Raw genomic sequence first — 24883 nt, 5'->3', positions numbered from 1 at the left:
GAGGGAACTCGCTCCCCCTACCCAGGGAGCCCATCGCAGACACCACGGCCATTTCCACCCCCGGCCAACGAGCCATGCGCAGCGGGCTGACACGGGTAAGGGGTGAAGCGCCCACCCTCCTTCCTGCGCATGTGCAAGAGCCGGGCGGGGGCCGGTGCGGCGGACGAGCATGCGCCGTGGCGCCCGGCGCAGCCTTTATCTCGGGCGGAGGTAGCGCTGTCGGCTCCGCATTGCAGACGGGCGCTGGCGTGATGGCGGGGCGGCTCGTCTGCCTCCTCGGGCTCCTGGCGGCCGGTAAGCGGTACCGCCAAACCGGCCTCACGCCTCCTACTCGCGTTTCCCCTCACGCTTAGCCCCGCGGTTCGGGGGCTGTGCTGCCTCATCAGCAGGGTCTGAGCGGGAAGGAGCGGGCTGAGGGCGGTCGGCGCTGTGAGGGCGCCGGGCTGGGGTGGCCTGTCCTTAAAGCTGTTTGTCTTCTCTCAGCAGGACTTGCCGGGCCTGGCTGCCCATAGGCGGGCAGGGAGGCGAGGAAGGCATAGGGAGGGAAGGAGGCAGCAATAAGGGAGGGTTGGGGTCAAAGGGAGCTTTCTGCCGGGCTCGGTGTCGCAGGCCGGTGTGGGGCCTAACGGTACCGCCCGTAGCGCCGGGGGAGCAGGGCCGGCGGCGATGGGGGGGGAAGCGAGGGTTTTAAGGGCACCTTCAGGGTGGCTACTGTGATGGGAAAGCTGTACAGGGGTGGGGAGAAGTCGCCCAGAAACAGCGATCAGGTAAACGGAGGGAGAAGAGGGAGAAACCAGCCTTTCCCACTGCTGGTAGGAAAATGATTTTCTCCGGGCGCTGTGGTAGCCATGATCAGTTTGCATCCATATCCGACACTATCGTGCAATCATGTAACCTTATAGAGCCAAGTAAAAGCAATTGGTAGAAGTTGTTTTTCTGCCAGCAGCTCTGTTTATCCTTGGCACTTCAGGCGTAGATGGGTGTTAATCCTCTTTCAGATGGCAGGAGGTAGCTTTTTCTGTTTTGTGCTTTTAGCAGCCTCATTTCATTAAGGTCTCTTGCTCCACGTGGAAAATTCCACTAATTTTGCTGCTTGCTGCCTTTTTGCATGTTGTTGCTGCGGTGAAAATGGTAGTGGGAAGAATAACTGATTTTTGTCTTGAACGTTAGGGTTGGAGGTTAAAAAAAGCAATGCTTATGTTTTGTACTTTGAAGAAGCTAGAAAGAGTTGCAGAAATGATTCATAGACTGACTGGGGAGGGTAATACGCTTTCAGGTTATGGCATGGAATGGCTAGCAACCCCCAAATTGGAAGGTCTAATACAGTGAGGCACAATATTTTTTGGTGAATTTTTCTTTAAAAGATTTTTAACCCTAGAGCTTATTTGCTTACAAGTTTAACTTGCAGTATTTCACAAGTGAATTAAAAAAAAAAAACCACAACAAAATGCCAAACACCAAACTAAAACCTGACTAGCCTTTTTAAAAGCCATAGGAATAATCAGTTGGCAGACTACAGTAAATTATGTCATTGCGATCTTGTATGACTGTACACTAGTCATGTACTTAAGTGAAGTTTTAATATACTGATATGTACATGATTTAATGGAGAATCTCAGATTTTTGGAGCTGGAAACAAAGCAAACGTGAGCTTTCCCTCTCTGTATTTGTCTGCCCTGTACTGAATTGACTGCCACTATAGTTTCTACTGGGGTTGTTTCCAAATCACTAAAGTCATTGTCATTTCTTATGCATTAAAAGTGAAAAGGATTTGCCTTGAAGTATTCGCCAGGTTTCCTATTAGTGTATTTAAGGAGATAGAAAAACCAGTTCAGCAATGAGAGTTAGCTTGGTCTGCCTGTTAAAGGCATGTGTATGCAACTGAGCTTAGCAGAAGACTTGTTAGGCCTGTTTTTCTTTAGAAAGTCACTATTTTAACACAAACACCTGTGTTTTTCACCAAGGTTCAGTTATGAATGCTATTTGGCTCACCTGTGATAGCATTGTGCAGTTTTTTCTGAAGATTTTGCTGTAACAACTTGAAACAATGCCTTTGTCTACTAAGCTAACTCATTAGCTGTATCAAACTCCAGCCATACTTGGCGTATTCTAATAGAGTTACTTGGCTGGCTTACAGCATGGCTGGTAGGCCACAAGGGTTTTTGGTTGACCTACTTACAGCCTTCTCTGCATCTTCCCTTTAAGGGAGACACAAAGGAATTAAAGCAGGGTATACAGGTCTCAGGATCTCTCCAGACTACTGATGTGCTCTTTGATGAGTGGTTGTCTTTGAGACCAGGAAAGAAAGAAGGCTGGGTGCACAGTTAAAGTAGAACTCCATTTCTCTTGAGTGAACTTCCACTGCTAAAATAGTAGACTTAATGTTCTGTCCTTACAAGATTTCAAACTAATTTGTAATTCATCAAGCAAAACACCTGTCAGGACATCTGAGGTTAAGAAGACTGAAGGCTGTGTTAGTCTGACTTGAATTTTGGGAAGGATGTGGAGAAAGCAGATAGTTAGAGTATGTTCTGTAGTTTGCAAGCTTGTTCTGGTTGAGGATGTAGTTTCTAACAAAAACGTTAGGCTGATGCAGCCCACTAGTGTAGCTTAAATTTGGCAAATGGTGGAAGATACCTGTATCTCAAAATGATGTCCCAGTTTTCTGAGAGGAATAACAGGGAATACTGTGGGTGTGTGTCACCTTACAACTGTAGCATAATGAAGTGGTGCTTCACTAGTGCACCAGTCACGTGGCTTGTGTAAACCTGCCCTTGCACAATCTCCTTCTTGTTTGCAGAAGTATAAATAGAAAGAGTTGTTCTTGGTTGTGTCTGGAGGAGCTGTGCAAGCTGTTCTGCCTGGTCATGGTCACGCCCCGCAAAACAGATTGCATCTGCAGAGATTCCAGAGTCTGATGTGGTCTTTTTACAATCTCAGTTTGTGCTATTCAGCATACCACAAAGAAGCAGTTCTGGGAATCTGAAAACTGCAATGATGTAGAGGATGAGACGGGAGCAGGAGCTTGTCAGCAGAGCTGAATGTGTCTCTATCAGGTGATGGTAATGTCAGTTGTGATTCTCTGGGAGGTTGGACTGTGCTGTTTCAGGGAGGATGTAGTAACATGTAGGAAGCTTTTTACTTTTCTGGAGAAGCAGGACCAGTTAACTGCTGGCTGCCAGTGGGTTTTTGTTTCAATATCCCATGTGGAACTGATTCTACAAAGCAAGTTTGGGACAATGCCTTAGACCTGCATGACAAAAGAGGGTTGTTTTTTTCTTTTCAGATTTACTTGGAGTTTATTTTCTGTTTTCTTTCACTTTAAGCTTTTTTTGTCATTCACTTCATGTGGCAGCTTTTGTATACAATTTGCTGCTATTAAGATCTCAGAGTTTCTATTACAACTTAAAAGGTGTACTTCTGTGGACTTTGAAGTGTGTGCATTTATTTCGAGGCAATGCTTGTTTTTGTGTTTGGTCAGGGAGCAATATTTAATTTCAGATACCAGTATTTTTCTTCCTCTTGGAGTGAGGAGGTTCATGTTTACGCTATTTACCCTGACTAGTTTTAAACTCTGTTCTTGTCTTCTGTAGAAGACTGGATATATTTCTTGAAGATGCTGAGTAAATAAATCTTGCAGTGAGAATTTAAAGCTTGTTTTTTTTTTTTTTTCCAAATGTAACAGTTTAAAATCCTTTGGCTGTTCACATTGGGATGCAAGTCATTAGTATGAAGAGATCAGGCCGTAATACTTCTTTCCTGCTGTCAGCTGCTTCCATCACTGTACTCCTGGGAACATTATTCTTTCACCTTGTGCAGTACATTTTTGCCTTTTCCAGGCTTTCCCATCTCTAACTGCTGTCATCCCTGAAGCTGCTGTTTAACATGTCTCTTTTCATCCCTCTGGCATACTTTATGTGCTCAGCTGTGGGGGTCTGATGTCTTCCCTTCTCCTAAGGGAGCTTCCTGTTGGGTTGTCTTCCATGTCTGGCATTCATTCTGCAGTAAAGCAGTTCTCTGGCAGCAGTGTGGGGAAAAAAAAAAAAGTATTACTCCCAAGATGACTATTCTGTTTGTTACTGGCGGTGTCCTGAATCTGCTGTTCTGTTTTCTGAAGTTTCTAGATGCTTCTAGACTTCACCTGTGCTTTGCTGGGACTGCGTTGTAACCTGTGGCCAGGAACTTTGTCTTCTCTTACAGAAGTGGCTCTCTGCATAACTAGCAAACTTTGCCATTCTTCGTGGTATAAATACATTTGTCTGGAGGAAGGGGGATGTTAATACAGAATTTCCAGAGAGTCTCATGAAATCTGCCCCCCCCCCCCCCCCCATCTGACCAACCAACTAATCAAACAAAACCCAGAAGGCATGGATATGGACAAGTTTGTCCAAAACGTTTGTACAGGGATCTGCTGCAGGGAGAAATGTGTCTCACAACTTCTTGGGAAATACCTTAACATACTCTGTGGGACTGCTACTGCTGATGACTGCCAGATGTCCTTGAGCATCCAAATATCTCTTCAAGATTCTGTTATAGAAAAATCTCAGGCAGAAGCTGGGGCTTGCTTGTTAACCTGGTAGCAGCCTCTAGTCAATGTGGAAATTACTCTTCTGCAGCCTTTATAGTAACTGGGACAGTTTACTGGGATAGTAGAGCTGTTTTTACTGTCTCTGCTCATCCTGTTCTCTGCTGTCTTTAACTTTGTGATTATTTGTACATACACAAACTGCTGCTTTTACCATGAGGGAAGTGAAGGAGCATCTGAGGTAAGAGCAATGTTTTATAGCAAAAGTAGCATACCAAAATGAGAACGTGTTTCCCGCTTTGAGGAAGACCCCAGTCATGGTGTTAACTCAAAACTTACCAATTGTGCTAGTTACAGATGTTTAGAACTTGATACTTCATCAGCAGATACTGGACAGGAAGATTGATTTTTAACTAACATCTGAAATTATGATGACAGCTAGCCAGAATTCATTCATTTCTTCTGCAAATTGCCTATAATCTCTCAAATACCTTGGTCATTTTACTGCCTCATTAATTTACTATGCTAAGAGGCACAGTAGACGTTTGGCATGAATTACTAGCTTGTGATGTAGTTACAACTTCTGAAATTCTACTGAAACTCCTGAACTGACCAGAGAAGCTGTGAGTATTTAGCCATTCAGATAACTTCAGGTTGAGGTCAGTCCTTGACTTGTTGACACTTCGTAACATTTGATGAAGAGAAGTTGATCCCTCTTGACTTCTTTTAAGTTAAACACACTTACGGTTTTGCAGTTCTCAAAATATTTTTTTTTTCTCCTAACATTGGCAAGTGGAAGAACTTAGGAAAGCGCATCCCTCCTAATGAATAAATTAATATACTTGGAACAAATTAGACTGTCATAAAAAGGCATAAGGGCTGACAGCTGCTCAAGTTGTCTTCCACATTTGAGTTCAACCTGTTAAAGTTAAGAGCAAGTCATTGCTTTCCTTTCGCCAACTGCAGATTTTGTTTGTAAAAATGCTGTTTACACCAGATTTTTCCTAGCAATTTGGTTTGCAGGATGCTTGTGTCTTCAATCTGCATTTGTTTTGGACAGTAATTTTCTGGTTTATTCTCTGGCTCTTTAGGGAATATGATCTGGCGCATATAGAATCCCTGTTTGTAGGGCTATAACTGCTTATATAAGGTGTTAAATTTTAGTGTGATCACGAGAGTCTTATTAGTAGGTACAGCAAAGCTTTGGAGGAGATTGCCTAGGATGCTTTTTCTGAGAATCTCAGGAAGAAATGCAGTCTGGCTTTCTCTGGGAGTAACACAAATGCTTCAGGGAAGGGAAGGGAAATGTTTTCAGGAAAGGTAATTATCTAGCAATTTTACAGTAGCTGTCCTTGAATAATGGTAATCCAGCCATTATAAGCTTTCTTTTAGGTTCCTGTTTCCTGAAGAGGAGTGGAAAACTGAACTGTGCTTTCACATGCAAGGCTCTAAGCTTTCCACATAGAAAAGGTGGTATGGTCTGAGGGGGCTATCACCTCTACTTCCCTAACTTCTGACCATATGTTAGCATTTCCATTCCAGATGCCTAGTGTCCAGGAAGGAGGTGGTAGTTAGCATTTGAAGAAGCTTCTGGGATACACAGACAGTTGCTGAAGTATATAGGATAATACCACTGTGGAAGCGAGGTGCAGGCTTCTCCTTATCTTCACAGCCTTTAAACTGTATTTTGTGTGAATTCCTGGCAGAGTCCCATGTGATGTTCAGTAGCTGTCACTTGTCAGTACTGTGTTACTAGTGTTCTGGCAGTGTTAGGTTGCTGGCCTGGGCCTCAAAGAAGAGGCTTCTCCTTCCTTTTCTGCTGTTACCCTTCAGCTTTTGGAGTATTTTGATTATGTTGATGGGCTTCAGGTGGTGTTTCTGTGGCAACACTTGCTCTGGGAGATCACTTCTTCTGTCAGACTCGAGTGTCAGGGTGGGTATGAATTGCTCATATTTTTGTTTTGTTTTGACAAGCTGCAAATATGCACAAGGACTCAGGGGTGCCTGTGGGCTGTCAGCTTGGTTAGAAGCCCGAAAAGCTGAAATCTTACGCATCTGAAAGATGTACCCTTTATACATGGATTGTGTTTCTGTGCCCTCTTCTTCCTCCTCCACTTTCTTTCTCTGCTTAATTTAGGAAAAACTTGGTGGAGCAAAAGACCTTTTCTTATGAAACTGAAGAAACCACATCTCTGAAGTGGTTCAAAAAGGGACAACCAATGAAGAGGACAAGTAAAGAAGCACCCTGGTCTTTACAGATAAACTTATTTGGTGCTCTAAAAATAGTGGCTTGCAAGAACATCAGGGAAGGGGGGCAAGTTTGGGTGGGCATGACATGTGACTGTTGAGAGCTAATCTACAGAGAAAGGAGAAATCCATTTAAAAATGGATGACCTTAAAATAAAGAACAATATATAAAACAAAGGGATGCCAGAGATAACTAAGAAGGTAATCCTATTTGGTTTATCCAGCAAGCATTAAGAGTTGTGTGAGATTAACTGGCAGTGCTTTGTGGTGGGGATGTGAAATACCACATTAAGGTGTCACTCTTCTTGCAGCAGGATAGAACAGGCAGGATAACTGTTAAGACTCAAAACTCCATTCTGTTATGGAACAGCACATGGTCTTAATGCAGTTCACTGGCGTGTTTGCTTTTGTTGAAACAGAAGTTAATATATGAGGAAAAATCCTGTTTCATAATTAAATAGGAAAATAAGCTGAAGACAGAAAGTTTTGGGAACAGTAAAAGATTTCAGGTTATTATTTACTGAATCTGAAAGATCTGAATTAATGCAGAGTTTTTTAGTTTTGTTTTTAATTTCCTGGGACATGCAGAAAGGGAGGGCGGATACTGTTCAATGAAGGTGCATCCTTTCATGTTAGACAGTGAGTTATGTAATACAAATATTTCAACATAATATAGAATAAGTTAATACAAGCTCAACTATATTTAAGGTCACTGTAGAAGATAAAAAGAAGTCATGCTTAGTGTGTGTTATCTTTGTTCAGTAGCTGCTTTCTAAAATGTGTGGCTCTAATAAATTTGCCTAGTCATCATTTGATCAGAAGGATCTGTATGGATGACATCTAATGTAAAGTTGCCTTTCAAAAGGGAAAAACTTCCTCAGTGTTGTTTGTGACTGAAAGGACACTGCTGTTCCTCTATTTTCTGTAGATGAGTGTTCATCCTTGTGGCATAGGTAATACAGGTTTCCTAAATTTGTTGGCTATTTTAAATGGAACAGTTATGTAGGCATATTGGCATTTCATCTTGCTCTGATGTGTAGGAGTGAGAATTTCAAGTAATACCAGCAGGAAGGTGTTTGGGGTGCTTACCTGCATCCTAAAACTAGTTTTCTGTGTTCACTGACTTAAGTTTGACTTCTCATTCTTTGCTGTCCCTGCTGGTCTCAAGCTCTTCTGAGATTTTTGTCTTTCGTCCCCCTGTAGAGGTTTGCAGATAACATCAGTGTCCTTATTCTCAAATATAATTGACTGTGTGCTCAGTGGTAGTGCTTTGAGCAGAATCTGAATGAAATGTGACCATGTATGCTGCTTCTCAGAAGCTACTCCTTCCAGACTGGCATGACACGATGCAGCAAAGCAGTGCAATCACATGTGTCAAGTAGTTAACATACTGCCAAAAATCAATTGATTTTAACCTTCTCCCCCCAACAGAATTATCTGCACTTTGCTCACCTCAAAGATTTCAAGAGTACTGCCTTGCTCTTTGGTTTTCTTTTGCCTCAGTCTTGTAACCTGACAAAACCCTGCTGCTCTACTGATACTGCTTGCTGTGTCCTGGCAAGTCAGCCTTAGTGACCGACTATGTAAGCATCGATTTGATACGGAAGCCATGCAGCAGGGAATTTGTTAAAGGCATAAAGCCAGAAAAGCTGATAAGTAAGCATAGTTCAGAAGTGTAGTGTTTCTTTTGTCCTGCACTTAAAATGACCAGGTCAGATGCTACAAGAAAAAAGAAAAAAGGAACTGTTAGATGTTCTGCTGAAGCTGGTATGGATCTGAAAACTCACACGGTGACAGGATCTTAAAAGTAAAAAGCCAAACAAAACCTAAAAGTTTATTAAGAGCTAGGTCAAACCAGTACAAGTTGGGGTGTGAATTCCTCAGTTTGTTTTTTAAATGGCCTGCTGGATTGAGTTTGAGAAACTGCTTAGAGTAACTATTGTAGTTTTATAGTTTAGTTTTATGGTGTGTTTCAAACAGGGGAGGGGCAGTAATTTTTGCTCTGATTTATACAACTAAAGGCATAGGTTAAAAGCTAGACTTGCAAATACTTGAAAGCCCTTAATTCCACTGTTTAAAGTCAAGGTCTTGCTTGACTGTAGCCAGAGCTTGACTCTGCTTGCAGAGCCTTTCTGCCACAATTCAGTACTAGTATCTGAAAGAGAAGAATAACTTTCCCTCAACTAAGTATATATTTGGTTATTGTCATCCTGCCAGAGCTGACAGCTATTTGGCTGACCAGTCTGACTTGAAACTGAGCTATTCTTAGTGCTTCCAGATCAATAATCCTGTTGTTTAGAATAGGCTGTCTGTAAATATTTTGCTAACCGTACATTATTAGGAGTTTTGAAGTCTTACTGCTAGTCTTATAAGCAGCCCTAGTGTGCTGTCTTGCTGAAGAATAATACTCAGCCTAGGCTTTTTGCTGGGAGAGTGGCAACCTTCTTGTGTAGGAAATTTAACATGCAAAGCACATTTTTCTTAAATGGGTCATTCCTCTGAAATCCAGTGTAAACACGCTTTATAAATTGACAGCTGAGAGAGCTGCAGAATGCCACCTATAAGGCAGTGTTTATCTTCTCTGTTTGGTGTGCTGTGGCTGTGTACTTAGTAGATGCACTGGTAATTTGGCCATTAAGTTGATCCTCTAATAACTACAAACCAAGAAATAGAATCATAGAATAGTTAGGGTTGGAAAGGACCTTAAGATCATCTAGTTCCAACCCCCCTGCCATGGGCAGGGACACCTCCCACTAAACCATGTCACCCAAGGCTCTGTCCAGCCTGTCCTTGAACACCACCAGGGATGGAGCATTCACAACTTCCCTGGGCAACTCATTCCAGTGATTCACCACCCTTACAGTAAAGAATTTCTTCCTTATATCCGATCTAAACTTCCCCTGTTTAAGTTTGAACCCATTACCCCTTGTCCTGTCACTACAGTCCCTAATGGAGAGTCCCTCCCCAGCATCCCTGTAGGCCCCCTTCAGATTCTGGAAGGCTGCTCTGGGGTCTCCACACAGCCTTCTCTTCTCCAGGCTGAGCAGCCCCTACTTTCTCAGCCTGTCTTCATACGGGAGGTGCTCCAGTCCCCTGATCATCCTCGTGGTCCTCCTCTGGACTTGTTCCAACAGGTCCATGACCTTTTTATGTTGAGGACACCAGAACTGTGCACAGTACTCCAGGCGAGGTCTCACAAGAGCAGAGTAGAGGGGCAGGATCACCTCATTTGACCTGCTGGTCACTTTCCTTTTGATGCAGCCCAGGATATGGTTGGCTTTCTGGGCTGTGAACACACACTAAAAGGAAATGGGAAAGGGATTGTTCTTCCGTCATAACCTTCCTAGAAACTTTATAGGAATGAAATGGCCTTATTCCTGCTATTTGCTTGATAGTGTAATTTTACAGCATTTTGTGATGTGTGAAAACAGCGCTGATGCGAGGATAATGGCTCCTGAACAGCACCTATACAGCTAATAGGTTTGAATGTTTTGGTTCTGTTGTTTGGGGTGTTTTTATAAACTTTGACAGCAGTGCCTTGTAGGCAGAGACTATGACAGATTTCCTTGGAGCCTGTCTGCTGTAAGATTGTTAGGAGTCATATCTTTATTCATAGGTTAGTGCAACACAGGAGACTGGCTGAAGAATTTGAGCCTATGGACAAATGGGATGGTTTATAAACCTAGGGGAAGTTCAGTGTCTTGCTGTCCAGGCAGCGCAATAATTAAAGCTTGAAAAGCAAGTTAAAATGTGCAGTTGTGTTGTGTTTTAAGCCCAGCTGGTAACTCTGAGCCATGCAGCTGTTCATTCACTCCCCTTTTCTTTTCCCCCTCCACTCAAGGGAGGGATGGGAAGGAGAATCAAAAGAATGCAACTCCCACAGGCTGAGATAAGAACAGTCCAGTAACTTGGGTATAATACAAACCACTACTTCTACCAACAATAATAATAATAAGGGAAGTAACAAGGGGAGAGATTATAAAACTAAAAGTGGAAAGGGAAAAAAACAATAAATACAAGTGATGCACAATACAGCTGCTTACCACCTGCCAACCAGTACCCAGCCTGACCTGAGCAGCGATCTGGGCCTTCTGGGTAGCTCCCCCCAGTTTCTATACTGGACATGATGTACTGTGGTATGGAATGTCGCTTGTTTGGATCAGGTGTCCTGTCTCTGCTTCCTCCTGACTTCTTGTGCCCCTCCTCACTATCAGAGCATGAGACTGAAAAGTCCTTGATTGGCGTAAGCATTACTTAGCAACAACTAAAAACATTGGTGTTGTCAGCCTTGTTCTCAGACTAAAGTCAAAAACACAGCACCACACCAGCTTCTAAGAAGCAGTATTGTTAAGTTTTACAAATCGCTTTTTACAAAAATTGCTACAGCTTAACCCAGGGCAAGTTGGTTAACTTGCCCTATGACTTACTAATAGTCCATATCTTTACATGTCTTTAGGAAGACTGTCCAGAAATGGTATTCTGTGTTTTACCTCAAAACTTTGTAGTTTGCAAGCCAATTTCACATTTGCACTGCGAGGTAATGTCCAGACAAGGACATGATGCACTTCTTTTTTCTTCTCCTTTCTCACCCCACAGATTTTTCTGTACATAGTTTTGGAACTGGCCAAAAGGAAACAAAGTCCTAATAGATTTAATGGGTTTCAAAACTGTATCATAGAACATGTCTCACATTGTTTTCTGTCCCTCTTTTGCCTGTCTTGAAACTTTATGGTAACTGTTTTGGTCTGCACCTGGCTCTTAAGTCCTCCATGTAATGTGTGTTGTGGCTTCTGATAGAGTTAGTTTCCTAGAGCTCACTTGTATGAGAAAAGGGTGGTTTACCTGGGAAAAGGAATGCAGGCAGCAATTACAGCTAGACTGCTGTTTCAGAGTGGAAGTGATGCAAGAGCAGTAGGACAGGAGAGCAGAGAACTTGTAGCTTTGGGAGCCAGCTGTCTGAAAGTGTAGGTCTTTGCAATGAGCATTTGCTGTCTCATGTGGGAGTTGTGTGCTAAGCAAAAATCTTTGGGTTTTCTTGTGGGGTTTTCTTTTTTTTTCTTTGGGGTGTGTGTGTGGCTTTTTCAAAAGGTAGATAATGGAGGAATGGACTGCTGCGGTGCAGAGACTCAAGCACTTCAATAGAGAAGTTCAACTGTTAAGGTTTTTCTGAGTTCTTTGGCTGCAAAGTCTATTTTGGACTCATTCTTACATTTCAGGACAGAAACTACTGGGTTGAAATGTGCTTAAAAATGTTAGTAAAGCTAAGTGGTGTACTGGAGAGGTGGTAGATACAGCATTATCCTGCTTGTTTTGCATGGAAATCATTCAAATACGCAACTGTGAAAGAACAGTTCTTTTTTTTGACAGCTGTGGCAAGCCCTGTTTTGTGGCAGAAGGACTGTGTGAAGGGTCCAGAGGTATGGTGTCAGAGTGTTCGGACAGCATCACAGTGTGGAGCGGTGAAACACTGCCAGCAGAATGTCTGGAACAAGCCTACCGTAGTAAGTGTTGACTGAGACTTCTTCTCACCTGTAGTTGAGTTTCCATATGCTGATAAAGATTTTTTTAAAGTCTCTGATCAGAGTTAAGTGCTACATCTGTCTGTGCCTTGGATACTATGCCTTAATTTGGGTCCTAGATAAAGGTTGCTTTCCACTTCTCTGACTTGCACAACTTGTCTGCTGACTTTTCTTGTGACCTGTTGCACAATCACCAAGTGATATGTGGAAAGGAGCTAGTGTAATTGAGACTTGTTCCTCTAGCAAACTTACTCCTAATTCATAGAGCCTTTTCTTATTCTTTATTTGGACAATGCCAAACTGATAGGCTTATTAAAAAAAAATATTTGCTTCTTTAGGTCTTGTAAGTTGATGTTCCACAAAAGATGCAGCATATACTAAGTTATGAAAGCAATAACAGTAAATAATAGTACATTTAGTGTGGCTTTTCAAGTTGCATTTGTATTAAATACGAGTGCTGCTTTACTAGATGCAGCTGTAGTTTGTGGTATTGGTTCACAATTTTCTAGGGGGAAAACGCATTGTAGTTAAAGATGCATTCAGTCTACCTTGGCTATATCTGTCAAGATACGTTTCAGTTTGTGGAAAAGTAGGGAAAGGGAGGAACGTCAATGGCAGAGCACAACTAAAATGTGTGAAGTGTCCTGAAAAGTTCTTAGATTTCTAGTAAGTGTGAACTCTGAGGAGTAAGGTAAAAGAGGTTCAGGAGAATGATTCTCAAGGCAATATACATTATACTTCAAGGAAGTTGGGACTAGATGAAATGAGCAAGTGGTAGCATGCCTGATTCTTCATACCATGTTTATGTACTGAAGAAACTGGAGCTGAACATGCTTGGAATAGCCTCGCTATTTAAAAACATCTCTTTCCACCCCAGTTGCAGCCCATATTTCTTCCTTAACTTCCATTCCAAACGTGATACTCGTTCTTTACATTGTTATTTGCACACTGCATTTACAGGTACTTAAGTCTGTCTTAAACTCTGCTTCCTTCTCCAGAACAGTATCCCCTGTGACTTATGTAAGGAACTTGTGACAGTAGCTGGCAAGGTTTTGAAGGATAATGGCACTGAGGTAAGTACAGCTCCACTTCTCCTTGCCCATAGGCATTATTTAATTTCTTTGTCTTAAGATCACAATGTGAGGGGTGAGGTGGTAGAAGGGGGGTAGTCTGTGTGATTTTTTTTTTTTTGATTTTTTTTTTTTTTTCTCCAACCTAAGCAGCAGATGTTGAAAATGGCCAGAGTACATGGGGTAAAAGGCTTTTAAACAGCCTTTTCTGGCTTAGAAATTAGCAAATCCTCTCATGCTCTAACATCCCTGGTTGACTGTAGAAGCTTAATAAACTTTTTTCTTGTGCCAGTGGGCCATCAGTCTTCAAAGGTGGGATACTGCAGTCCCTAGACTACACCAAGTAGACTTTATTCTGGTTGTGGGTGCTTCTTCCCCTTTTCTCTGGTGAACCTGAGAGTTATATAAACTACTCGCTGTCCCATTGGTCTGTAATTTCACTTCCTCTTCTTAAATGTAAGTGGTCTATGCTGGCAAGACTGTGTTGTGCAGGCTATGCAAGCAGTATTTCATTTTCACTTTGTCAGGGTCTCACCGATCCAGGCTCCAAGCCTAGGGAAAATAGAGCTACAGTGTAAAACTGCATTGTAGTTTTGCTTCCCAACTGCTTGGACCTTGTATGAGTTCAAGGGGGTTTTCTTGGGGGGGCTTGTTACGTGTTTTGGGAATGAAAGAGCGTTTGATACAGACATACTTATATATTTTGATAGTCTGTAGCCCACCTCATCTTTTATAGGATGAGATCCGCTCTTACTTGGAAAAGACATGTGAGTTTCTTCCTGACCAAGGCCTGGTCTCTGAGTGCAAAGAAATTGTGGATTCATACCTACCCGTTATCATGGATATGATTAAAGAAGAGCTAGTAAGTAGATAAGTTTGCAACTGTTGGAATTAAAAGTTTTGTTCCTGTCTATGCCTGAACTTCTCTTTCATAGAATTTCTCTTTCAAGATTGTGCATATGACTTTTCAGTCTTGTGTGGATCACTGGTGTTGCAATTAATGGTGTAAGTTTGAAAACTGCTTCCTTGGTGTGAAACACTTCCATGTTTCAGCTGAATGACTTTATACTCCGAACTTCATGTAAAAGTGCCATCAGTCTAAGGCTTTATGTATGTATTGTATCTCCCCTAGGATAAACCTGAAGTTGTATGTAGTGCCCTTGCGCTGTGTCAATCCCTCCAGAAGCACCTTGCAGCAGTGAAACTTCAGAAACAACTCCAGTCAAATAAGATACCAGAGCTGGATTTCTCTGAACTGGCATCCCCATTCATGGCTAATGTGCCTCTTCTCCTTTACCCTCAGGACAAGCCCAAGCAGAAGTCAAAGGTAAGGGTGCAGTGCTATTCCAGTGTGCAATTGAAACTCTGAAGCAAAACATTTGCACTTCACTGCTCCTTTGCATAACAACTTCTTGATGATTCTCAGTAAGGGATTGCTGTACTGGGTACTTAATAAGCTGCTATTCCTCACCTGGATGACTGTCTTCTGTTGAATTTTGTGCTGCTGCATAAAGGCAACTACCTTTTGCCTTTACCTGTGGGTTTAAAGCTAAGTAAGATGATAGTTGTAGCCCCTGGGGACCATGGGTATAATCCTGGATTAACAACCACAGTTTATAAAGACAAGTCTTGTGCTAGGCTGTTCCCATCCAGGACTGTATAAGTCAAGCAGGCCTTACTGGAAAAAAATTTCTTCTGTGAGCAAGTCTGACACCAGTGTTTAAAGGAGGAAGAATTCTCTGGCATTCTGAGTAATCTCCTATATGTGCCCTTCGGGGGAAGCATAGTCTCTCAATCCAGAGGTGACAGACTGAATCAGAAAAGAACAAATAGTTGATAAAGGGGAGTAGATGAGACAATGAACTGGTGAGTAGAGGCTGCATCTTGATAGGAAGTCTAGATACAGGAGTTACACAGTCGTGGGTGGAAAACAAGCTGCAGTGGGTGGAGCATGTAAGATATATGCCAGACTTGGTCTGTAACAAAGCAAAGAGATTTTGAAGGTTGGATATCTTAACAGGTATCTTGGGTTTCAGAGCTAAGTAGGTACCTGATCTCCATCTAGTGGCTGGTGCAAATACCAGCAGTAGCTTGTCTATTTATATTAGCTTAGGCTTTTAAGTATTCTATGGAGTATTAGTTAAGGTTTGTATACAGTTTAAAATAGCTTTTAAAACTTGGTAGTAACAGAAGCTTCTAAAACGTGTTATGTGAAGGTATGTCAACTTTTTTCCTTTCTCTCTTTGTCTAGGGAAGTGGGGATGTATGCCAAGATTGCATTAAGCTGGTTACTGATGTTCAGGAAGCTGTGAGGACAAACTCATCTTTTGTAAAGTCTTTGGTTGCTCATGCTAAGGAGGAGTGTGACCGTTTGGGACCTGAAATGTCTGATATGGTAGGTGCTTTTTTTGTTGTTGTTTAAAAATGTGTTCATGTGTGCACACATAAACCAGTTTGTTCAGTGCTTTCATCCTCTCAGCATAATCTCTATTTAGTGTAACTAAAGAGTGTGTCACATGTAGGATATGTTACATGGTATAACGGTAAAATAATAAACATAAAAATTATAAACAATATAATAGTGAAATAATAAACTTTCCGGTCAAGAAAGCTAGGTGGGGTGGTGTGTATGGGACTGGGGAGGAGGAAAAAGACAAGAGAGTCCTGCTAGCCTTTCAGGGCCTTTTTCATAAAAATGATCTGGCAGGGTAATGTGGTCGTATCAGTGAGGGAGAGTGCTTTTGCCCTAAGAGGAAGAGAGAAGGACTTATCAAATAAGCAGCCATGTGTGCAATGATTGTATACCTTGAAATGCCATCTTATATTTTGGGACAAGGTCTGAAAGACAACAGAATAGTTAACTAATATCTTGAAGTATTAGAAAATTCTAAATTAACTTTACAGCTTAAATGGTTTGATATTTACAAGACTTTCTTTTCTCACTTCCTGCAGTGCAAGAACTATATCTCTGAATATTCTGACTTGGCTATCCAAATGATGATGCACTTGGTAAGATCAATAGAACGTAATATTTGCTCTTAGTTCATTTTTCTACTTTGTGTAGCTAACATATGGAAACAGGAAATATTTACTGCAGTAAAAGTCTGAGAACCTTTGCTATGTAAGTCTTGGTGTTAATTAACACTTTGAACTTGGCATTTAATTAAATAGTAAGTTCAATTTTAGAATGCTTTCTTTAGTGCTTTCCTCTTCTTTCACAACCACTTTAGTGGTGCAAAAGCAATTTTATCTGTTGAAACGCAGGAGATGCATTACCTATGTGCCTTGATACTCTTATCTCAGTCCTGTGCTTACACTACTGCCCTCCCCACCAAATACTGTTAAGCGTATTAGTTGGTCCTTGTCATATTACAGCAAAATTGATTCTTGTATTAAAGATAATGTGTCTATTTAAAGCAAGACTAAATGTCCTTCTTCTGGAATTGCTGTCTCTAGACTCTTTATAGGATTCATGGAAAGGGTAGGAGCCATGGAGAGTGCGCCAGCTCTTGTCTTCTGTAGCAACATATAAAATATCTTATCTCTGACCACCTTCATGGCACCTCTTTATCCAGTGATCTCAAAGCCTTTAAGAAAAAAGGTTAAGTCTTTCCTTAGAGAGTGCAGTGCCTGGATGCCTCAAGTAACGTAACAAATTAGAGGTGAATTTATGAATAGAGTATGCAACAGACTTGAACCTGAATTTGGCAACATAGTGACTGTTGTTGTTGCTTTTTTTGTGGTGTTTTCTTTTCTTTTGGTTTGTTTAAGTTTCTAAAGGCTACTTAGAATTTTACACTGCTTCTTAAGCATTTGGAGGAGAAGCAGATCTTCCAAATACAGTTAGTTTCTCATTTTAAGCATTGCATTGCAGTGTGGTGTTAATACCTGAAACTGGAATGTGACCACACCTTGCGTCTGGCTGAGTGTTCATACTCTTTGGGACTTGTCTTGCCCAGGGTGCCTTAATAACTTTGAATGGGTAATGCTGGTTAGCATTGTGCAACTAAATGAATTGCTGTAGCAATGCTAAGGATCTTTTGGATGGGGGACCATGTCATATTCCATCATTTTCATGGACAGTATATGCAGTTCCAAGTGCCTGACATTTTTTTCTCTTAACTGTTATCTTTAATTTCTCCTTTCTTCCTCTATCTCCAATCTTCCCTGTCAACAGAAGGATCAGGTAGGTGAGCAACTTGCCTGTGGTGATAGCCTGCTTGTAGTTCATTTCTTGCTCTCAAAGGGCTTGTAGTTCACTTCTTGCTTGAATAGCTGTTTACGTGGTGTGATTGTACTCAGTGTTGACAGATACAAGGGATATTTATGTAATTAAAATAGGAAAGACTATAGATTTCTCCTCCAGTGGTCATTCCTACTTCCAGCTCCAGATACCAGTTTGTGCTACTAAGATTTCAGCTTGATTAGGCTTTGGGCACTAGAGCAGAAAATATGCTCACTCTTGTACAAGAAGGATAGATGTAGAAGAAGCATGCCAGTGGCTGTCAGCTTCTGGTTTGAAGTCTGGGCTCAAAAGGCCTAAAGTGAAGCTGTCCCCAGGGCTTTTCTTGCTTAACCCTTAAATCTTGGAGAATGGTATAGATATTTGGAGTACATGAATTGAAAAGAAGATGTGGGAGGCCTTTAGGGTCCTGCTTTCTAGAGCTGTTTGGGCTTTTAATTTAACCAGCCCTGGGAGACCTTGTGTCTGTCATCTCTCTGTGAGAGAGCATGCTGTGTGTATGTGCGTGTTGCTGTAACATTAATATCTGTAAATGCTTCTTACAATGCATGAACCAAAGGGCTTGACTTAAAGATATTACCTGGAGTAGTCTGAAGCAGCACTGTATCTTTGAGATACTGCTTTTGCCTGTGCATGAGGTTGTGGCATGATGTATTAACTGTTGCATAAGCTTCTGCTGTAAGAAGCTTGATGCCTAGGTGACAGGATACGATCTTCTAATTATTTGTAGGACCAAAGGTAACTTTTTTAGCTGAGTATTCAGGTGTGAAAATTCAAGTTTTGCATATTACTTTGGACAGCCTTTCTCACTTTGTGTAGATATAATGTGGCCTCCTTAGAGCAGTTTACCTCATGTCCGGCATTTATATTTTGCATTTAGTAATTGTCTAATTAGCTGCAGACTGAACCTCCACTTGTGGGGAAGAAGAGGGGGCAGTGAGTGAGCAGCTGCATGGTTCTGAGTTACTGCCTGGGCTTAAACCACAACAGTAGTATGTTTTTTAAAACCTTTGAGAGAGGGTTTGTTTCTGTTTGGTGTTTTCCCTCTTACTGTGATAAGAACACTTGAAATAGTTACCTCTAATGCTTGTAAAAAGCTTAGGTGTTAACATGGTTAATCTTTGTTTCTTATAGGCTGTTTTCAGTTATGCGGAAATGTGTTTCTTTTTGCAAAATGTGATGTTACTGGATGCTTTAAAGAAGGTAGTTTGTGGATGAGAAAAGGAGTCCTTTCTGCTAGCATTTCTTTCAACTTTTGGGTGAACTCGGGAGTCAGGATGATTAGTCTCTTCTGTGATTACTTTAAAGCTTTCAGGGGGGCAGCTTTGTGGATGCAGATCTAATGTGATGCTGGTGGCCTGTTTTGGTGTTGGTAGCTCTTAAGTCAACTCCTTTGAAGGGCTTGCATAGCTCGTGATAAATGGGGTTTTCAGATGGATGTGGCCTGACCTTTTCCTTGTCAAAGGAAAGATGCTAAACTTCATCTGGTAGTTGTCCTGCCTATAACCATATCAAATGCTTTGGCGATACTTGAAGTAGAAGTAGTCATTAAACTTCTAGTTACGTTGGAGCCTTTTAAAACTTTGTGCCTACTCACAGGCTCCATAGAAAGGGCAGAGTGTTCTAGGCTTTTAAAAATTGCTTATACATCTCTTTCCAGCAACCAAAGGACATTTGTGCCATGGTTGGGTTCTGTTCTTCTGTGAAATCTGTTCCCCTTCGGACTCTGGTACCAGCACAAGTGGTTCATGAAGTAAAAATGGAAACAGTGGAGGTAAGGTAGACTTTCTGTGCTCAACATCTTTACCTTCCTTTTTGCTTTAGTGTAATGAAATAGGTGAAATAGAAAAATACTGGCTTTTATGTGTAGAATAATCTTAGTCTCCCTGCATATAAATTCCTGGCCACCTCTTGTTTCTGATGCTGATCTGTGAAGTAGGAGAGCCGATTAATTTGTTAGAATAGCAAAGCCTGCGTTAAATTGAAGCTGTATGGTAATGGTTAGGATTAAAATGGGAACTCCTTCTCCAGTAGTAGTGTATAGTAGGCATTCTAAATGACCCCTCAAATGTTAGAGGGAAAACTGCTGAATTTTAATTTTTCTCTACATTGGGAGTTATGCTTTGATAACATTTAAAAATGGGTTAGCACTTTCCATGTGCGGATGAGTGATCACAGAATGCTGAAGCTCTTGACCTTGGAGGAGCACCTTAGCTTCTCATGGCCTTTGAGCAAGACTTGGGCTCAGGGTTTTTAGGAAAGAGGAGTCTCTTGAGGTCAATTAACTTATGATTAACAGGCTCCAAAAAATTTCCCTCAAGTCCCTCAATTTCTGTGTTTTTTCTAGAAGCAAGAGTTGTGTTATCAATGTATTCTAATAAACACTTCAGACTTTCCTTGACTCCAGTCACTGTGGGGATGTTTGTTTCTCCATGTCTACTAAATTCAGCTCCCCTCCTTATACAGCCTGTGGATTGCAGTCTTAATTGTCATGACTGCTCATTCAGAAAGGGTTTTTACTGAGACTTTTAAGGTTGGTTTTGTGTTCTGTCTGACCTTCTGAATCCAGCTCAAACTGGCCAGCTTGGTAAATGAATAAGTGTGCTGCACCTGAATGTGAATGCTGTTAAACTGATCTTTTACAAATTGTTCCTGTCAAATGGTCAAGTGCCGATTTATTATTTTGTGCTTCTTCTGTGTGTGCTCAGAAAGCCTCAGTTCAAGAGAAAGCTCTTTCCTTGTGTGAGATATGTGAGACCATGGTGAAAGAAGTGACTGGCCTTTTGGAGAGCAACAAGACGGAGGTGTGTAAGTGGTGGAAATGGTACTTCTTCCTAGGCTTTGGCTAAAGTGGGGCCATAGGGTGAAGGAAAGTTATTTTCGTCTGTTTTCATGAGAGCAAGTTTTCCATCTTGGGTGGGACAGAGGAAGAAAACATGCACTAATGAATAGAGATTTTTGTTCCTCATTTGCCATATATGCTTCATTATGCTTCAGGAGGAGATTGTACATGAAATGGAAGTGGTCTGCTACCTGTTCCCAGCAAGTGTCAAGGACCAGTGTAAGGACTTCATTGATGTCTATGGCCAGGCTTTGGTCGACATGCTCTTGGAGGCAACAAATCCTGAAGCTGTGTGTGTTATGCTGAAATGCTGTGCTGCCAACAAGCCTCCTCCACCACCACCAGGTTGGTAATGAGGAGTCGGTGGTGTTGCAAAATGAGCTGATTCACCTATGATTATTATATCTCATTTGAGAACATGTGCTTTAGTACTTTGCTGCCTCCTTTCTTCTATCTGAGGGAACTACCTAACCACTGATACTTGATTTTGATGTGTTTTTTTTTTCTCAGTTGTAGTGAGACCTGCAGGTGGCTTCTGTGATATCTGCAAGATGGTGGTAGCTTATGCAGACAAAGAACTAGAGAAGAATGCCACAACAGCTGAAATTGAAGCTTTACTGGAAAAAGTCTGTCACTTCCTGCCAGAGTCTGTCAGTGATCAGGTAAAACACGCAGGAGGCAGGCTAAAAATACAGTGGTCTGGTTGATGGTTGGGAATTGTCCTGGTTGATTTTGTTTGGTTTACATAGGCACTACAGTGACGATTATGCTTACATCAGTTTTTGAGTGTTTCACCTGATGGTCTGTTGCATTTACCTATGCGCTACAGTGATAATCATGCTTATTTTGTTTTCTGTGTCTTTCACCTGATACTTTGTCTACATGCTAATTTTAGGTGCATCTCTCAAGTGCGTCTACTTCTGCTATAAATGTCCAGGTACTCATAGTAGAGGTATCTGTGTTTGACCAACTGCCTTGGTCTGTAGCTGGAGACAAACTGTCCACAGGTGCAGCTGGGACTGACTTAACGTTCAGCAACTTGATCCTTCCTAGGTTTCTCTCTTTACTAGTTAACACCAAAGCACAGCAGCTTCTCATGGGCAGCAGAGCAAAAAAGGGGGAGCAGGCCTCATCTGGGGCAGTCAGGTGACCACACAGGCCTTGCTGTGTGGCAGCCTGCCTTCCAGTCAGAGCAGGGCAGATGGAGATGAACAGAAGGACAAAGCATCTGCTAGTGTATTTTATGAGAGTAATCAGCCTTCCTCTGCTAGAGGTTGAAAAATGTTTGGGGTGCGGGATGTTTAGGTTTTCACGCTTCCCATCTGTGGCTGTTGGCAGACCTTTGAATAGATGGAGACTTTTAAGGGACTGAATTGGCTGGGTGGATTGTGGTACTAATTTGCAGTCAGTAAAGGTTTGCTGAGAACAGCGGGTGGGAACAGCTGAAAGGGTTTTTTTTTTTTGGTCGGTTTTGTTGTTTTTGTTTTTTTTTTTAAATCAATACTGATCCTGTTCAGGGGATTAACAAAGTAGTTGGAAGTAGGCTGGCATAATTTAATTCCAGTGAGACAGCAAAAAGCAGCACCTGTTAGGCCACCACTATCGAGATTTACCTGGAAATCTTTTTAGGTGGTTGCTGAGTGTCAGCAAGTGGCAACTGCTTATATGCATAGCTTAAAGCAGCTATGAAACATCTATTCCTGCTAACTGCTGTGAGGCTGTTTAATAGCTGTGGTTCATTTATTAATTGGTGCCGTTAGCCTGTGCTGAGAATGCCAGTATCTGCTGTGCTGTGGAGATGGCCTCTCCACTAGAGGGCTGACTGTTACTCATGGGAAGCATTCCTCCTCCTGCCGGGTCTGAAGTGAATAGTAACTACTTGGGCTAAAAGTGCTTAAGAGTCATTACTGCATTGCTGCCGTCCTGTCCAGGATGTTTGTCTCCAGCTTGTTCAGTGTGCTTTCCTCAGTACATTTGCAGCAGTAATGCTCGCAATTAGAGACTAAGCTTTGCAAATCAAAGCCTGTCCTGCCTGGTTCTTTTCCAGAAGTCTGTTCTGCTTGGTTCTTTTCCTTTTGACCCCTTTCTCATCATAATGCATACAGTTGCAGGCAGGTATTAGGTAGCAACAAATTATGTAGTTGTGTGATTAGTGTAGTGCTGAGTCCTTTTCAATCTGCAGAGCTCCAGCCTCTGCTTCATCAGTTTGTTACTGGAATGTTTAGAGTAGTGTACAAGACTGCGTGCTGAAGTCCGTATCTTCCTCTTCTAAGGCTTTAACAGAATTTCTCAACCTGTGTTTTGTTACAGTGCGTTCAGTTTGTGGATCAGTATGAACCCATGGTTGTGCAACTCTTGGCGGAAATGATGGATCCCACTTTCGTTTGCACTGTGAGTATTGCATATAGTTCTATTGAGTGTAGGCTCCAATAGTCTTGCTTGCTCTTCTGTATGCCTTTCAGTGTCTAGCATGCACTAACTGCTGGAATAAAAATCGTCATGCTGAATGCTTGGAGCAAATGTGTTTGTGCAAAGCCTCAGGCTTACTGAATGGACAGCTGTCTGACTGCCAGCCTTGTGCAAGGAAGGATAGAGAAAAAGCGATGCCAGTGGTTATCTGCTGTTGAGGTTCAGTAGTAATGTGCTTTCAGTGTGATGAGAAGCTAAATGACATTTATTGAAAAAGCTTCCTTTCTAGAAGCTGTTTCTCAGAACTTTATACAAAGAAGCCCTTGTGGTAATTTAATTCTTCCTTGTGTCAGATTACCGCTTCATGTTTAGCTGCAAACATGACTGCAGTTATCAGTGGAGCGTAGTGCTGTGGGAGCTCCTGAAGCTCAGTCGGGTAGAAGCTCAGATGTAAGGCTGGAGTTGAGATCTCTTGGTGCAAATAGACGATGCTGACCGCTGCTGTTGTTTTTTCAGAAACTTGGAGTCTGCGGATCAGCTAAGCAGCCTCTCCTGGGGGATGATGCTTGTGTTTGGGGTCCAGGTTACTGGTGTAAGAACATGGAGACTGCTGCTCAGTGCAATGTATGTAAAGCAGGATTCTGCCTCAAGTTTTCTATTGGTCCTTGATAACTACTTATAAGTGACTTTTCCAGCTTCTACACTACGCTTTCAAGTGGATGAGCTCCAGCTTCAGGAGTCAAAAGGGTACTAGCTAGAGATGGTTGAGTTTGATTAGAGGGTCTTGCATAGCCCTTAACTTTATTAAAGATGGCTTCCCCTCACTTTTGTTCTGATCTGCCACCTGTCTGCTAGCATTTCAGAATCTATAGTAACATACAGTGTGAGCTTTATATTTAGTCTGTTCTTATGTCCAACAGATCATGTCACGACCTCTCATCAGGCTCTAAAATTTGGCTTCCAGTGTTGTGGGCTCATGCTTTCTTTGCCACACCTTAGTGGCTAAGGGTCATCAGCATTCTTTCCTGAAGCTTCTGGGTGGGGAGGAGGATGTCGTTCTAGTCCTCTCTGGAAACACTTATTTTCAGAGAAAGAGATTTGCCCCCAAGATCTTGGCTCAGGACAGGGTACTGGATTGTATGTGTAGATGCACGCTTGTTTGCAACAGGCTTTTTTCCACTAATGTATGCTATTTCTTTCCCTTTAGGCTGTTGATCACTGCAAACGTCATGTGTGGAACTAGAAGAAGAATTTCCAGTTCTGAAAGTTTGCCATGGCTCTTAAAAATTTGGGCCGAGGTTGGCGGAGAGCTGTATCTCAAATGTCCCTCCTCTCTGCCTCATTAATAATTTGACCTTCAAGTTCTTTTATTGTAACTCTTCTGTAGCAGTGCTGCTGTTGAAGGATCAGATCTTCATTGTCAACTTAACAAAGATATTTTTGATTGTACAGTTTAACTCATTATGCTCCTAAAAAATAGTCAGTGTGTTGTAGTTTTTTAATTGATAGGCTGAAGTGTTTTTTAGGTGCTGGAAAGAATGGCAGAGAAAGTGAAATGAGACAAGGCTATAATCTTTAAATTCAAAAAAAGAACAAGATGGTGACTAAATTTTAATGTCTTTCTGTAGTCAGCATTGGGAAGATTACATGCTTTGCATTTTTAACATCTGGGTGGAATGATCATTTTTGGTGTAGCCCTAAGAAACTCTTTAAGGGATAATGCTGAACCTGGGAATCTCTTCGGCTGGAATTTTCAAAGCTCTACAGATGCAGAGAAGGGGCTTCTTGTGTCCAGCTAACTTTCAAAGTAACTCGTACCTAAAAAGGATGCATTTGCATTTGAGTGACCATGCTTATAGCTTGTTGTAGTGTTACAGTTAAGGAAACCCTCCTTCAGCCTTTGATCATGTCCTTTATATTTCCTTGAACTACTTGATATAAGCATGGGTGTGCTACTGTCAAGCCCTGTGGGATTTCAGTCTTCTGAAGCATGCTGATGTACTTAAGGAATGGCTCCCTTTTTTCTTA

At 41.8% G+C, this 24883-nt stretch overlaps 1 protein-coding gene across 1 annotated transcript; it reads left to right on the top strand.

The window, feature by feature from the left end:
- Positions 1 to 137: 137 nt before the first annotated feature.
- LOC134160038 (prosaposin) lies at positions 138 to 24519 on the top strand. Its single transcript, XM_062611659.1, has 14 exons — positions 138 to 294; positions 12140 to 12273; positions 13290 to 13364; positions 14098 to 14223; positions 14494 to 14688; positions 15613 to 15756; positions 16314 to 16370; positions 19265 to 19378; positions 20313 to 20408; positions 20602 to 20791; positions 20957 to 21108; positions 22757 to 22837; positions 23372 to 23479; positions 24063 to 24519. The coding sequence occupies exons 1-14, from the start codon at positions 252 to 254 to the stop codon at positions 24096 to 24098; spliced, it is 1551 nt and encodes a 516-aa protein (XP_062467643.1). The 5' UTR covers positions 138 to 251; the 3' UTR covers positions 24099 to 24519.
- The last annotated feature ends 364 nt before the right edge of the window (positions 24520 to 24883 follow it).

The sequence above is a fragment of the Pezoporus occidentalis genome, unplaced genomic scaffold, assembly GCF_034315485.1.
Source record: "Pezoporus occidentalis ecotype Australia unplaced genomic scaffold, CSIRO_AGI_Poc_V1 ctg155, whole genome shotgun sequence".
NCBI lineage: Eukaryota > Metazoa > Chordata > Aves > Psittaciformes > Psittacidae > Pezoporus > Pezoporus occidentalis.
The sequence above is the reverse complement of the archived record's forward strand: the minus strand, read 5'-3'. Positions and strand labels throughout refer to the sequence as shown.